Source organism: Oncorhynchus nerka, linkage group LG9b (assembly GCF_034236695.1).
Source record: "Oncorhynchus nerka isolate Pitt River linkage group LG9b, Oner_Uvic_2.0, whole genome shotgun sequence".
NCBI lineage: Eukaryota > Metazoa > Chordata > Actinopteri > Salmoniformes > Salmonidae > Oncorhynchus > Oncorhynchus nerka.
The window spans coordinates 31,961,895-31,978,158 of NC_088424.1; the positions used below are offsets into that span (position 1 = coordinate 31,961,895).

Genomic DNA, 16,264 nt, shown 5'->3' on the forward strand with positions numbered 1-16,264 from the left:
TATATTCACTGCCACAAAGTTTCAAGGCAAGATGGCCCTTTGGATTGTAGCCTGGACAGAATGTATATGCCTTACAATGTTTTTCTGTTCTTTAAAATGACAGAAATACACATATTTGTGTCAATTGTGTGTATTTATCATGATCTTAGATGTACATTATAAGGTCAAATGTAATAGTACTGTAGTAATAGTGGTAGGCCTATACCTGCATATTAAAAATGATCTCATTTCAATTAACAGCATATAACCACATATTACCGCTAGGTCCAATTTATATAACTGATCAGGCTAGTAGTATCTTATAACATTTAAACAGCACCTGGAAAGCCATTCATATTCGTTATTGTTGTTCATTTACAGGATCAGGATCTGCCTGTCCATGCCTTTGCAATGCTGAGAATAATTATTGAAAATAAACAATTTATCTGTGTGCATGGTAGTTCCTTCCATTCGTGTCGTCAAAAAAAATCAGCAAATTACCTTGCATTGAGATCCTTCAATGAAATGATAGGGCAGGGAAGGTACCACTTCCACATTTTGGGTGCGGTTATCACACAATACACCCACTAATAATTCTAAATAATCTTCGGTCTATAAGGCTATATAGGCTACAATTACTCAAATACAAGACAACATGATACTATTTCAGATTTACATCAGAAATGTATACTATTTTCTGTCTGTCTGCTTTAAGTAATCCGCCTTGTGGGGGCAGCACTCCCTCTGAAAGTGATGTCTTTTGGTTTCTCCCAAGATGATGTTCCAGATCCTTTTAAAATCTCCTGACCGCTACCTCTGCGCGATGAAGTTTGGAGCGGCGCCGACCGGCCATACTGACGGACGTGGCTGGAAATTACTATATTTTTTTGCAGAACATTTTCTGTGAGTAAATGTATTGAACCAATTACGAGGTTGGCGCAAATGATTTTCTCCGAAGTTGGACTAATGGACAATCCTGCTACTGGCTGTCTAATCTGAAATCGGCCACATATGTTCCTAAAACGACTCGCCATTATGATCCTTTCACTCTGGTGCAAGTAAAAGTTGTATTTCTCACGCATCGCAAGACAGGGAAAGATACCTCACAACAAGACGGTTTGCAATATAAACGTTTGGAACGGGATGTTTTATCCCTCTGAAGTCTTATTCTACATCGAAATGGATCAAGCACCTCCAGGTATTTGTTGGATCTGTAATCATTATGCATATTATCATATTAATCATCACTTCCAACAATGATAGAACGTTGACATTTGGCCAGTTGTGCACACACAGGTGTCCGTGCTGGTACATTATTGTGTGTCCCCTCTATGGGCTTTGCCCAGACATGCAAAGTGCAATTCGCTGCTTGCCAATTACGTAATACTTTTCTCGTGGACTTGCTTGACGCGGTGGTTTTGCTCTTTGTCTTGCTTCGTGTCACTAAAGAGATATATCAAAATTAAACATGATATGTTTGGTCGTATGTTGGTGAAATACTCTGTATCGTATTATTATGTTATAACGCACCTTACCAGCGCGTGAACAATGTTGAGTGGAGAAGAAATTCCGCATGAAACGACTGCTTTGTTCCCCTTTCTCCTCTCGTCTACTGTAGCCGACCATATTTAATTCGTACGCAAGCACTGAAAGGCTACCAACTTGTCGCATGACTTATTTTCAAACTACCAATTCACGTGTAGCCTATGCTACTTGATGTGATATTGTAATAGTTTAGAATATATCACATCGTTTAATATTTTTAATTTAGTAGTCTCTATAAGCGATTACAGTGAATGACATGGTGCATTGGGCTGGTTTGTGTCAAAGAGAGGGACAAGTCCCTGTGTTGCATGAACTGAAATACATAATTAATGTATCTTTATATGGGCTTTTATAAACTATTTTCCTCATAATACGGTATTTGTGTATTAGCCCCTAGGCTACTTTACATCATGACACAACCTCTAGAGTGATGGGCACAGTCACACTACACACACGTACACACCACACATACATACAGTTGAAGTCGTAAGTTTACATACACTTAGGTTGGAGTCATTAAAACTCGTTTTTCAACCACTCCACAAATTTCTTGTTAACAAACTATAGTTTTGGCAAGTCGGTTAGGACATCTACTTTGTGCATGACACAAGTAATTTTTCCAACAATTGTTTACAGACAGATTATTTTACTTATAATTCACTGTATCACAATTCCAGTGGGTCAGAAGTTTACATATACTAAATTGACTGTGCCTTTAAGCAGCTTGGAAAATTCCAGAAAATGATGTCATGGCTTTAGAAGCTTCTGAGAGTCTAATTTACATTATTTGAGTCCAATTGGAGGTGTACCTGTGGATGTATTTCAAGGCCTACCTTCAAACTCAGTGCCTCTTTGCTTGACATCATGGGAAAATCCTAAGAAATCAGCCAAGACCTCAGAAAAGAAATGGCAGACCTCCACAAGTCATGTTCATCCTTGGGAGCAATTTCCAAATGCCTGAAGGTACCACTTTCATCTGTACAAACAATAGTTCGCAAGTATAAACACCATGGGATCACGCAGCAGTCATACCGCTTAGGATGGAGACGTGTTGTGTCTCCTAGAGATTAACATACTTTGGTGCGAAAAGTGCAAATCAATCCCAGAACAACAGCAAAGGACCTTGTGAAGATGCTAGAGGAAACAGATACAAAAGTATCTATATCCACAGTAAAACGAGTCGTATATCGACATAACCTGAAAGGCCGCTCAGCAAGGAAGAAGCCACTGCCATAAAAAAGCCGCCATAAAAAAGTCAGACTATAAAAATCGCCATAAAAAAGCCAGACTACGGTTTGCAACTGAACATGGGGACAAAGATTGTACTTTTTGGAGAAATGTTCTCTGGTCTGATGAAACAAAAATAGAACTGTTTGGCCATATTAACCATTGTTATGTTTGGAGGAAAAAGGGGGAGGCTTGCAAGCCGAAGAACACCATCCCAAACGTGAAGCACAGGGGTGGCAGCAACATGTTGTGCGGGTGTTTTACTGCAGGAGGGACTGGTGCACTTCACAAAATAGATGGCATCATGAGGATGGAAAATTATGTGGATATATTGAGACAACATCTCAAGACATCAGTCAGGATGTTAAAGCTTGGTCGCAAATGGTCTTCCAAATGGACAATGACCCCAAGCATACTTCCAAAGTTGAGGCAAAGTGGCTTAAGGACAACAAAGTCAAGGTATTGGAGTGGGTATCACAAAGCCCTGAACTCAATCCTATAGAAAATTTGTGGGCAGAACTGAAAAAGCGTGTGCGAGCAAGGAGGCCTACAAACCTGTCTCAGTTACACCAGCTCTGTCAGGAGGAATGGGCAATAATTCACCCAACTTATTGTGGGAAGCTTGTGGAAGGCTACCCATAACGTTTGACCCAAGTTAAACAATTTTAAGGCGATGCTACCAAATACTAATTGAGTGTATGTAAACTTCTGACCCACTGGGAATGTGATGAAAAAAATTGAAGCTGAAATAAATAATTCTCTCTACTGTTATTCTGACATTTCACCTTCTTAAATTAAAATGGGGATCCTAACTGACCTAAAACAGGGAATTTTTACTAGGATTAAATGCCAGGAATTGTAAAAAATAAAAAAATAAAAAAAACATAGTTTAAATGTATTTGGCTAAGGTGTATGTAAACTTCCGACTTCAACTGTATGTATGTATGTATGTATGTTTTTCACAACTCATGGCATTTAATCCTAGTAAAAATTCCCTGTCTTAGGTCAGTTAGATCACCACTTCTTTTTAAGAATGTGAAATGTCAGAATAATAGTAGAGAGAATGTCTCATGCACAAAGTAGATGTCCTAACCAACTTGCCAAAACTATAGTTTGTTAACAGGAAATTTGTGGAGTGGTTGAATACAAGTTTTAATGACTCCAAACTAAGTGTATGTAAACTTCCAACTTCAACTGTACATACATACATACATACATACATACATACATACAGTGGGGCAAAAAAGTATTTAGTCAGCCAACAATTGTGCAAGTTCTCCCACTTAAAAAGATGAGAGAGGCCTGTAATTTTCATCATAGGTACACTTCAACTATGACAGACAAAATGGAGAAAAAAAAATCCAGAAAATCACATTGTAGGATTTTTTATGAATTTATTTGCAAATTATGGTGGAAAATAAGTATTTGGTCACCTACAAACAAGCAAGTTTTCTGGCTCTCACAGACCTGTAACTTCTTCTTTAAGAGGCTCCTCTGTCCTCCACTCATTAACTGTATTAATGGCACCTGTTTGCACTTGTTCAGTATAAAAGACACCTGTCCACAAACTCAAACAGTCACATTCCAAACTCCATTATGGCCAAGACCAAAGAGCTGTCAAAGGACACCAGAAACAAAATTGTAGACCTGCACCAGGCTGGGAAGACTGAATCTGCAATAGGTAAGCAGCTTGGTTTGAAGAAATCAACTGTGGGAGCAATTATTAGGAAATGGAAGACATACAAGACCACTGATAATCTCCCTCGATCTGGGGCTCCACGCAAGATCTCACCCCGTGGGGTCAAAATGATCACAAGAACGGTGAGCAAAAATCCCAAAACCACACGGGGGGACCTAGTGAATGACCTGCAGAGAGCTGGGACCAAAGTAACAAAGCCTACCATCAGTAACACACTACGCCGCCAGGGACTCAAATCCTGCAGTGCCAGACGTGTCCCCCTGCTTAAGCCAGTACATGTCCAGGCCCGTCTGAAGTTTGCTATAGAGCATTTGGATGATCCAGAAGAAGATTGGGAGAATGTCATATGGTCAGATGAAACCAAAATATAACTTTTTGATAAAAACTCAACTCGTCGTGTTTGGAGGACAAAGAATGCTGAGTTGCATCCAAAGAACACCATACCTACAGTGAAGCATCGGGGTGGAAACATCATGCTTTGGGGCTGTTTTTCTGCAAAGGGACCAGGACGACTGATCCGTGTAAAGGAAAGAATGAATGGGTCCATGTATCGTGAGATTTTGAGTGAAAACCTTCCATTAGCAAGGGCATTGAAGATGAAACGTTGCTGGGTCTTTCAGCATGACAATGATCCCAAACACACCGCCCGGGCAAAGAAGGAGTTGCTTCGTAAGAAGCATTTCAAGGTCCATGAGTGGCCTAGCCAGTCTCCAGATCTCAACCCCATAGAAAATCTTTGGAGGGAGTTGAAAGTCTGTGTTGCCCAGCAACAGCCCCAAAACATCACTGCTCTAGAGGAGATCTGCATGGAGGAATGGGCCAAAATACCAGCAACAGTGTGTGAAAACCTTGTGAAGACTTACAGAAAACGTTTGACCTCTGTCATTGCCAACAAAGGGTATATAACAAAGTATTGAGATAAACTTTTGTTATTGACCAAAAACTTATTTTCCACCGTAATTTGCAAATAAATTCATTAAAAATCCTATAATGTGATTTTCTGGAATTCTTTTCTCATTTGTTTGTCATAGTTGAAGTGTACCTATGATGCAAATTACAGGCCTCTTGAACTTGCACAATTGGTGGCTGACTAAATACTTTTTTGCCCCACTGTACATACATACATACATGCATGCATACAGTAGGTGTGCAGGGTGAATTTTATGAGTCTAGTAGGAATCCAGGATTTCAGCTTCTTCTGTCTGTCTGCCATTGTGCTTTTGCACCTGTCTTGTGCTTATTTTAAAGTTGTTAAAAAAAAAAGAGAGAGCGGAGGGAGTGAGAAACCATATTTCCCCCTGACTGAAGTTATGTGCAATTCTGCTACAGGTTCCTGAAAGGCACTTCTGTCCTGTAGTGAAAGATATCGCCTTTCTCTTCCTCTTGATGTGGTTTTCTCCCCCATCCCCAACCCCCTCTTGTCATTTTTGGAGAGATCCAGACGTTTTTTGTTGTTGTTAGTTTTAAAATGTATATAGAAACGTTAAAGCTGCAATATGTAACTTTTCACATATAAATGTGATTCTCTACACTATACTTGCTTGTTTTGTCTCATAAACGGAAATTAGGGGAACTATTAGAATTTTTGCAACTGGGATATAACAGAGCGATTTCTGCATAGTGCACCTTTAAGAGGGTTTAGAAAGTCTGAAAAATTAAAATACTTTTATAGATGATCGTAACTTTAGAATCCTCCCTGAAGATGGATGGTTTATGGTTTTGGGGCAGTTGCAGTTTGGACACTGGACAAGCAGGGGATGTAAAGTTTACCCCATCCACTTTACTGACAGACCAGTGAAAATGGGCAGAATTTGCAGCATTTACACTTGCCTTAGCTTCATTGGTTTTTCTGACCTGTTGAAAAATATGTCAAATATATTTCCCCTGCAAGAAAAAAATATTAAAAGCATACTGGAGTTAGCCGGCTTTGTGTGTGTGAACCTACCCTCTTTTTCACTGACCGATCTTGTCCTTCGTCTTTGTTTCAGAGCATGTGGCAGTCTGGCATGTTCTCAGTCCTGATATGGTCGATCTGGGCCATTAGGACATAAACTGTTATCAGCTGGGGACATGCCTAGACTTGTCTGGAGATTTGACAGTGTCTGGAGAGAGTGTGTGTGTATGGGGGGGTTGAATAGAGATGCACCCCCCACTTGTGCTGAAACAGCTTTTTCTTACAAACTGTCATCCTGATCTGATCTCTTTTTCTTTCAGCTCTCCCTCCCAGGTCAGCCAAACCCATTACCTCCTTCATGAACGACAACTGCCTAAGGGAAGCCCCAGTATATCCCCTGCAGGATGCCGAGTGGTACTGGGGAGACATTTCCAGGGAGGAAGTCAACGAGAAGCTCCGCGACACACCTGATGGTTCCTTCCTGGTTCGTGACGCTTCCACTAAGATACAAGGAGACTTCACACTAACGCTGAGGAAAGACGGGCACAGCAAGCTGATTAAGATCTACCACCGTGAGGGGAAGTATGGCTTTTCAGAGCCCCTGACCTTCTGCTCTGTAGTGGAGCTCATCTGGCACTACCAGCACCATCCTCTGGTGGAATACAACGCTGTACTGGACGTCATGCTCACACACCCTGTTTCCCGCTTCCAACAGGTAGGCAGTAGGCACCTCTCATCCTCTGTTTCAAGACGGTCTTCAAAGAATGCAATAGAGTTGAGTTGACATTTGTCAGGGAAGGAAATTTGCCTTTGTCTTCAATTTAGTTACGAAACCACTCATCATGCACAGACAACAAGTTTATGTCTGCTGGACCAGCCGTGAGTTTCATAAATGTATTAAATATGTCTGTGTGTATCCAGGATGAGCAGGTGAAAGTGGACAGTGTTGATGTTGCCGGAAGGAAGCTACAGGAATACCACAGTCAGTACCAGGAGAAGAGTCAACAGTTTGACTGTCTGTACGAGGCCTACACTAAAACCTCACAGGAGATCCAGATGAAGAGAACTGCGATAGAGGCCTTTAACGAGACCATGCTGATCTTCGAGGAGCAGTGTCGCGAGCAGGAGCGTTATGGGGAGGAGTGTGAGAGGAGCATTCGATCTAAGGGAACAGAGAAGGACTTGGAGAGGTGAGTCTGGTAACTAGTCTGGTTGTATCTTGGTCTATCTCACATGGAATGTGAGACGTATGCTCATAGTGTGGATAGATGGATGTCTTTTTATTGTTTCCTCTGACTTGCATGCAGCTGTGGTTCAGCTCAGGCCAGTGGCACTACCCCTGACCCTTCTTTTGACCTCTCATGACCTTTGCCCTTTGCTCCCCAGATTCCTGATGAACTATGAGAAGCTAAAGTCTCGGCTGGGGGAGATCTATGACAGTAAGGTCCATCTGGAACAGGACCTGAGGACCCAGGTCCAGGACTACAGAGAGACAGACAGGAGGATCAACAGCCTCAGGCCTGACCTCATAGAGCTACGCAACATCAGAGACGAGTACCTCAAGTACATTACAATACTTCTATTTTATTATATTCTATTAAAGTCACTATTAATAAAAAGTCGCTTTTTTAAAACACTTGGCACAGACATTCATTTTCTTTGGTTTTCAGTTGGCTGAATCACGAAGGTGTGCAACAGAAACGCATTAACGATTGGCTGGGGTTCCAAGACAATAGCAGTGACAAGTAAGTATTTCACATTATAGACCTAAATTGTAATAATACTTCTTAATTGTATTTAGTTGTGCTAAGAAATGCTTGTAGTGCTTATAACTGTTTAGAACTTATTCAATACTAATGTATACATAGTATGCACACTACTTACTTATCATTTATGATTCTTATCAATTAAAGATTTGTTAAATGTCCTTTCTGGTGTGTGCAGCACCTACGTGTTGAAGGGTGAGAGTGAGAGACTGGCGCACCATGACGAGGGGAGCTGGTTCGTGGGCGAGCTGAGCAGGACCCAGGCTGAGGAGATGCTGTTGGACAAACCCACCGGAACCTTCCTGATTCGCGAGAGCAGCAAGCAGGGTTGCTACGCCTGCTCCGTAGTGTGAGTGTCCTCTTCCTGTGAAAAAAGAACAATATGTAAATGGTCATGAAGGAATGTGGAGTTGGAAGAATATGGGAATACTGCTACACTGTTTTATAGGCTCTTGTTAAGTTACTTCACTGTGATCCATGTTCCCAAGGCTTAGGGCCACTACACTGGTACTAACCTATATTTTTATTTTGTATCCTTGCAGTGTTAATGTAGAAGTGAAGCATTGCATGATTTATAGCACGCCACGTGGCTATGGCTTTGCTGAGCCCTACGACCTCCACTGCTCTCTGAAGGAGCTCGTTCTGTACTATCGCCTCAACTCCCTGGCACAGCACAACCAGGCGCTGGACGTCCGGCTGGAGCACCCTGTCCACGTCACTCCTGTCTCGTCAGCCTTGCCACACACAGCCACAGAGGACTGCCTGCTACAACAGACGGAGGAACACCACCTTCTACAGACTCAAACTAAACTACCTGCTGGACTCCCTGCAGCCGCTCCGGAGATGTAGATTAGTCAGCTGTGGGACGTGTTTGCGTACTGTAGCTATCCTACGAGGACTACTTGAGGGTGGACTTGTTTGCGTACTGTAGCTATCCTACGAGGACTACTTGAGGACGGACGTGTTTGCGTACTGTAGCTATCCTACGAGGACTACTTGAGGGTGGACTTGTTTGCGTACTGTAGCTATCCTACGAGGACTACTTGAGGACGGACGTGTCTGTGTACTGTAGTAACTTGAGGGCGGACATGTTTGCGTACTGTAGCTATCCTACGAGGACTACTTGAGGACGGACGTGTCTGTGTACTGTAGTAACTTGAGGGCGGACATGTTTGCGTACTGAAGCTATCCTACGAGGACTACTTGAGGGCGTTCTTTTCTCAAAGAAGAATGTGTGAAATTTGCACTAGGATGATTCCAACTGATTGGTGAATGTAATTTCACTTAATTGGAACTTTGACCGGAACTTGAATGTCAGCTAGGACTTTGTTTTTTATAAGATTCTGTTTGCTATTTGTTTTTTTTGTACCCATTTTTCACCTTTTCTTTCATGGGATTTGATTTGTTTTAGTGGGCCTGGTCATCCGGGAGATGACTGACTACATATACTATGTCACAATATGTTGGTATTTGTCAGGTGCTGTTTTTTATTTGGACTTCTAGGGTCCCATTTTGACAACACAAGTACTGGTGCTAATGTAAAATGAGATTGTAATACACCCAATACCTTGGAATTTAGAATTTATTTCAAACATTTTAATTGTTGTGATGTCCATGCACGGAAGATCCTAAAAGTGGAATTAGAATATAATGGTACAGAAAAACAAGATGGCTGACTCAGTGGCATAGCTAGCTGTGGTACACATGCCAAACATGTTCTGGGTATTTCAGTACATAGTCATGCAAATATAGGAACTGATGTGGCGCATCTTGACAGTAGCGCTGTTTTTTTTGTTGTCAAAATATAACCCAGTTACCAGTTGATATGTATTGTATGTAGCATAAACAATTTTCTGGATATCCTTAGAATGACATTTTCCATATTGTATCCAATAACCAAAGCACTTGCTATTAGTGATAAAAGTATATATTCCGACCAGAATATTACATTTATGGTGATGGCGGAAAACACACCACACGTGCTTGATCAAAACATAAATTGAAGTACTGTATATTATATTCTGTTATTCAAAGTATAAGCTTTTTGTATTTTTTGATATTATATATTTTCTGAAATATGCCACAGAAGATGAAAGCTTGAGGAAAGTGCAATCCAACAGTATTTGTAATTTTAGAAATTCATTATTATAATTATGGGGGGGTCATCAGCTTTTGCCACAGAAATGCACTAACTTTTAATTGGTGGTGTTATTCATCTGATGACGTGACCTTTTAAGAACATTGTGTGAACTGCCAGAGATGCGGAAGTGTACATGTTGTCTCTATTACTTGAACTGTGGCATTGCTCAATAAGAGCGATTAATATTTCCTCAAGACATGTAGGCCTTCATAGCTTAAGGAAAATAATAAATTTTGTTCTTGGCACATATGTCAAGTTTGAGGACAAAAGACACTCTGTATTGAGATACTGTAAAACTTTTGTGGTTGGTTGGATGGAGGGTGTTTTAGTCTTTCTTAAAAACTAGACAGGAGCATTGAGGAAACTCCCGGGCGACTTTAAGCAATGTGAGATTCTTAATTTTTCTTGCTGAAGACAATAAACTGATGAGGGTTTTGTTGAAGTTGTGTTGTCCTTGTTCCACTTCTTCCAAGTGTGTGTTAATGCAACCAATCAATTACAATATATATCTTATGAAGACATCACTATGCCTTTAAATGTTGCTGCCAATCCTACACGAGGCGGGAGTGAAATCTCTCACCCGAGCAGCTGCTTATGGACAGATCATCCCCCCCAGCCTCAGGACATCCTTTCACCTATAAAATCCTCAAAATCCTGGTGTGATGAGAGTGATTGAGAAGGGACATAGGGACACAACACATGAGTCAATCAGAGATAGAGAGAGAGAGAAAACGTGGCGACATGGGTCAAATGAGAAAGGAGGGATGAGGGTTTCCATTAGATAAGATAGCCACAAAGTCAGATTCTACAAAACAGCTTTATGGTGTTAATTTAAGGTTAGGGTTAGGAACAAGGTTAGAAGGGTGGTTCAATTTAGGGTTAAGGTTGGGGTTAGGAATCAGGTTAGAAGGGTGGTTAAATGTAGGGTTAAGGTTAGGGTTAGGAATCAGGTTAGAAGGGTGGTTAAATGTAGGGTTAAGGTTAGGGTTGGGAATAAGGTTAGAAGGGTGGTTCAATTTAGGATTAAGGTTAGGGTTAGGAATAAGGTTAGAATGGTGGTTCAATTTAGGGTTAAGGTTAGGGATAGGAATAAGGTTAGAATGGTGGTTCAATTTAGGGTTAAGGTTAGGGATAGGAATAAGGTTAGAATGGTGGTTCAATTTAGGGTTAAGGTTAGGGTTAGGAATAAGGTTAGAATGGTGGTTTAATTTAGGGTTAAGGTTAGGGTTAGGAATAAGGTTAGAATGGTGGTTCAATTTAGGGTTAAGGTTAGGGATAGGAATAAGGTTAGAATGGTGGTTCAATTTAGGGTTAAGGTTAGGGTTAGGAATAAGGTTAGAATGGTGGTTCAATTTAGGGTTAAGGTTGGGGTTAGGAATCAGGTTAGAAGGGTGGTTCAATTTAGGGTTAAGGTTAGGGTTAGGAATAAGGTTAGAAGGGTGGTTCAATTTAGGGTTAAGGTTAGGGTTGGGAATAAGGTTAGAAGGGTGGTTCAATTTAGGGTTAAGGTTAGGGTTAGGAATAAGGTTAGAATGGTGGTTCAATTTAGGGTTAAGGTTAGGGATAGGAATAAGGTTAGAATGGTGGTTCAATTTAGGGTTAAGGTTAGGGATAGGAATAAGGTTAGAATGGTGGTTCAATTTAGGGTTAAGGTTAGGGATAGGAATAAGGTTAGAATGGTGGTTCAATTTAGGGTTAAGGTTAGGGATAGGTTTAAAGTCAAATTTGAAAGCAGCGAAGTTCAACTTTTTGGGAGACGACAAAATTTGCATAGAAATGCGATAGATCTTTCATTCTCATTGAAAGCACATTTAAGAAGCCAACCTGGTCTCAGAGCGAATAAATCCGAGATACCCCATTTAATATGTGTTACGTTTGGTATGGTTACATAAGACAGATGGTTACTTGAGGTAAAAACGAAAGGAGAGTGGTTGGTCGAGGTGGGTGTATAACATGAACGTTTAGCAACCCAAAGGTTGTGTGTTCGAATCTCATCACGGACAACCTTAACATTTTCGCTAATTAACTACTTTTAAACTACTTTTTAGCTACTTTGCAACTACTTAGCATGTTAGCTAACCCTTCCCCTAACCCTAACCTTAACCCTTTTAGCTAACCCTTCCCCTAACCCTTTAACCTACCTAACTCCTACCGAACCCTAACCTTAACCCCTAGCCTAGCTAACGTTAACAAGCTACAGTAGCTAACATTAGCCACCTAGCTAGAATTTGTAACATATCATACGTTTTGCAAATTCGTAAACATTTTGTACGTTTTGAAAATTAGTAAATATATTGTATATTTTGTAAATTCGTAACATAACATAACATAATCACTCAAAATGACATATCATACTAAATGGAGTGTCACAGATATATGTACAGAATAATACAAAATGCTCTGAGACCAGGTTGAAGAAGCAGTAGATCTGTTCTATGTGCACTATTTCTATGCTCCCGGTTTTGCATACCAGTTTAAAACAGCTGAAAATACTATATTTTTGGTTATCGAAAAGCAATTTCACAGTGGTTTAGATGGTACAATGATTGTCTACACTATAATTGCTTGTTTTGTCACATAAACTAAAGTTTATGTGGCAAACTATTACAATTTTAGCAACCAGGAAATGGAGGGGCAATTTTTGCAGAGTGCATATTTAAGAAGAGAAATTGTAGAAATGGGCAGGGTTTAGAGAGTAGACAGGACAGCCTGCTTGGCGGGAAGGATGGACCAGATGCAGTGGAGTCAGGACAGCCTGTATGTTCTCACTGCAACCGTGCCAGCCACCATGAGCTGCTGCTGACTCACTACCAGGGTGTGTGTCTGTGTGACAGAGTGTTCCTGATTATAAAGTGGACAGAAGGCAAAGCATCACCGAGACAGATTACACGAGACAGATTGCACAGGTTAATTTTGCACTGCTCCGATTACACCTCCAATTTAACCCTTAACTTCCTCCCAACTTCACTTCAACAGTTTGAGCCTAATAATCGATGCTACCTGGTTTGAACTCTGACTGACTTGACCTGAAACTCTCTTCCCGCCATAACCCTCATCTCTTTCTCTCATGGCAATATTTGCACATTTGCATTCTTCCATTGATAATCCACATACTGTTTTATTTATTTTTTGCAATCCCTTGCTCTCTAACTATCACCATACCCCCTTCGAAATAACTTCAGAGCAAGGAGGGCTTGAGGAGAATGAATTACCTTTATAGTCACACCTAAATACTGTTTCCACTAGTTACCACAGTCACAAAGTAATTTAAAAAAAGGTCTATATCGTAAAATATAATGAAAACAACATTTTGCTTTTTTGTTTTAAGTTAAGGTTAGGGTTAGGCATAAGGTTAGCAGTGTGGTTCAGGTTAGGTTTAAAATCAAATTTTGAGCCGAGGAATATAAGAAATAGGCGGGGTTTATGACTTTGTGGTTTGGTAACTAGTGACAACCCTAAAGGACACCGTCAAACCTGCTCTCAGGCATTGGCAATTGAGCCAATGACGGCCCTCTTCCCTCTGTCTCTGTCTGCCTCTCCGGTTCCACACCAACCTGGTCCACCAATGAAACGGCGAGCTGATCTCTGACTGGCAGCCAATCAGCAGCCAGTTGCTATGTTGGTGGCAGACTGTAGCCCAGTGACTGACACTGACACTTTCCTTTCACCAGCATATATACACTTGAATGGTTTGTGGAAGGCATGAAAAAATGTGGTTAGTTATGCATACATTGTCTGTTTTGTAATCCTGCAGAATCTTGAAGGTCCCCAAACATTAAACAAAAATTGTCCTAACTGACATCCAGTCAATGCTCACACAATTACAAAGAATAGGCCTATCCTCATTATACAATTTGTTTTAATGTAATTTCAACCCAGTAAAAATATTATTTTATTAACTGTAATTGTATTATATACATGCTTGCTTAGATTTTTACTTGTCTTCTCAATTTTATCCAGGCCTGCTGTGTATTTTATCACTACTGTGCACACATTGTTCCATTGCTGAACCGTTCTTGTCGCCAGTGTGGACTGAATCATTTATCCTATTTATTTGGTATTATAAACTGGGTGGTTCGAGGCCTGAATGCTGATTGGCTGACAGCCGTGGTATATCAGACCGTATACCACAGGTACGACAAAACATGTATTTTTACTGCTCTAATTACATTGGTAACCAGTTTATAATAGCAATAAGGCAACTCTGGGATTTGTGTTATATGGCGTTGCGTCGTGCCTAAGAACAAACCTTAGCCATGGTATATTGGCTATGTACCACAGCCGTATTGCTTAATTATATTAGTCAAGTGACTGTCTATCCCAGGGCATTACTACCTCAGGGATCTAATTTACTTATAAAGAAAATCTATAAGCAAACAATTAACTGTTTATAGACTACTTAGAATCCTTTCATTAAGTTTTACCATGAAGTCTTACATTGTTCCATGTTTATGTAACCTTACATGGTTGTTTTCGGCTTGACCTTTTGGCAAAGGCTACCTCTGGCATCTCTGGTCAGGTAGAGGGTTGAGGCCAGACGTTCTGCTGGTTCAGCAGTTTTAGTAGGCTACTACTTCCTGACTGACCGCCCTATGCTTGCTAACAAACCATCCAGGGGGATGCTAATCCAGCAAATATGATCTGTAGGAGCTAGTTTGGCAGCCAGGGGATCCGTCTTTCACACACTGTCCTCCTCTAATTAAACCTCATAACCCTTCTTCACTCACCCTCATCATATAATTATGATTATGAATGTATTTATTTATCCAGGAAAATCCACTTACAATTGCCACAGTTTACCCGGGAGTCCTCTTTTCCATCCCAGTTACTCTCACGAGTCTCACCTGATCAATTTGAGTCCACTTGCACTGAGTATGACGTCTGATTTAACTGCGGAACCCAATTGGCCCGGGCCCCCTCATAATCCTCACAAAATTATCTCACCTCTGTCCGTGAACAAGAACCTCCGTCCACCTCGACAGTCAACCGTGTAAAGGTGTTCAGCTCTGAAATATTAATATGGCCACTGGGCTGGCACAGGGCCAGTGTCACTTGGATGTGGCCTGGGATTGGAAACCATTAGCTACATGCAGATGGCTGGAGGGCCGCTGGTGACTAATCACGGAGGAATTAGAGCTGGAAGTGGTAAGGATGGCGAGGTCAGCCAGGAGGAGTAAAAGGATGTAAGACCTAGAGTCAGGCGAAGATACTCTACTGATGATATCCCCCACAAGGCCACAGAACAGACGGCATTTGACATTAGGGAGATACATGAGATACAAAACCTCACTGAATGGATATCAGGTGTACGCTGCACCTGAATGGATATCAGGTGTACGCTGCACCTGAATGGATATCAGGTGTACCCTTCACCTGCATGGATATCAGGTGTACCCTTCTACCCTGCATCTTAGAGACTGCTGCCCTATGTCCATAGAGTCATTGAACACTGGTCACTAAATACCGTTTTACCCACTTTATATGTATAAATTGTATCATGGCTCATCCTATACAACTACTGCTGTACATACCTTTTCTATTCTAATGCTGTCCATACTTTCTATATTCCGTATTCTGGACCGGAAGCTAATTTCCTGCAATTCTGTCCATTTTGCCATGGGGTTTTGTACTGTGCATTTAAATACTGTATTTGCGACATAGCTCATTCTAATATTTCTACTTCTGTACAGTACATTGCATTTTAGTTACACTGTTAATACACACTGTATATTTATTTATATACTGGATTCTTGACATAGCTCACTCTAATATATCTACTGCTGTACATATCATTCTTGTGTAAATTAATTTGCTGTATATACATGTAGATTGCATTTGGATTACTGTTACAGTGCTATTTGAATTGTTAATTTAATTACTTCCACTATTTCTTGATTTAATTTATAATTTCAAAAGATTTGACATTTTACTGCATTGTTAGGAGCTAGTAACATAAGCATTTCACTGCACCTACTATAACATCTGCTAAACTGTGTACGCAACCAATAAACTTT

The 16,264-nt window shown here is 40.7% G+C and overlaps 1 protein-coding gene across 1 annotated transcript; it reads left to right on the forward strand.

Annotated features, from left to right (window-relative positions):
• Positions 1 to 784: 784 nt before the first annotated feature.
• On the forward strand, positions 785 to 10,692 carry LOC115114621 (phosphatidylinositol 3-kinase regulatory subunit gamma-like). Its single transcript, XM_029643022.2, has 7 exons — positions 785 to 1,177; positions 6,665 to 7,059; positions 7,266 to 7,534; positions 7,731 to 7,907; positions 8,015 to 8,089; positions 8,289 to 8,459; positions 8,653 to 10,692. Exons 1-7 carry the CDS (start codon positions 1,123 to 1,125, stop codon positions 8,957 to 8,959), a joined length of 1,449 nt encoding a protein of 482 aa, XP_029498882.1. The 5' UTR covers positions 785 to 1,122; the 3' UTR covers positions 8,960 to 10,692.
• The last annotated feature ends 5,572 nt before the right edge of the window (positions 10,693 to 16,264 follow it).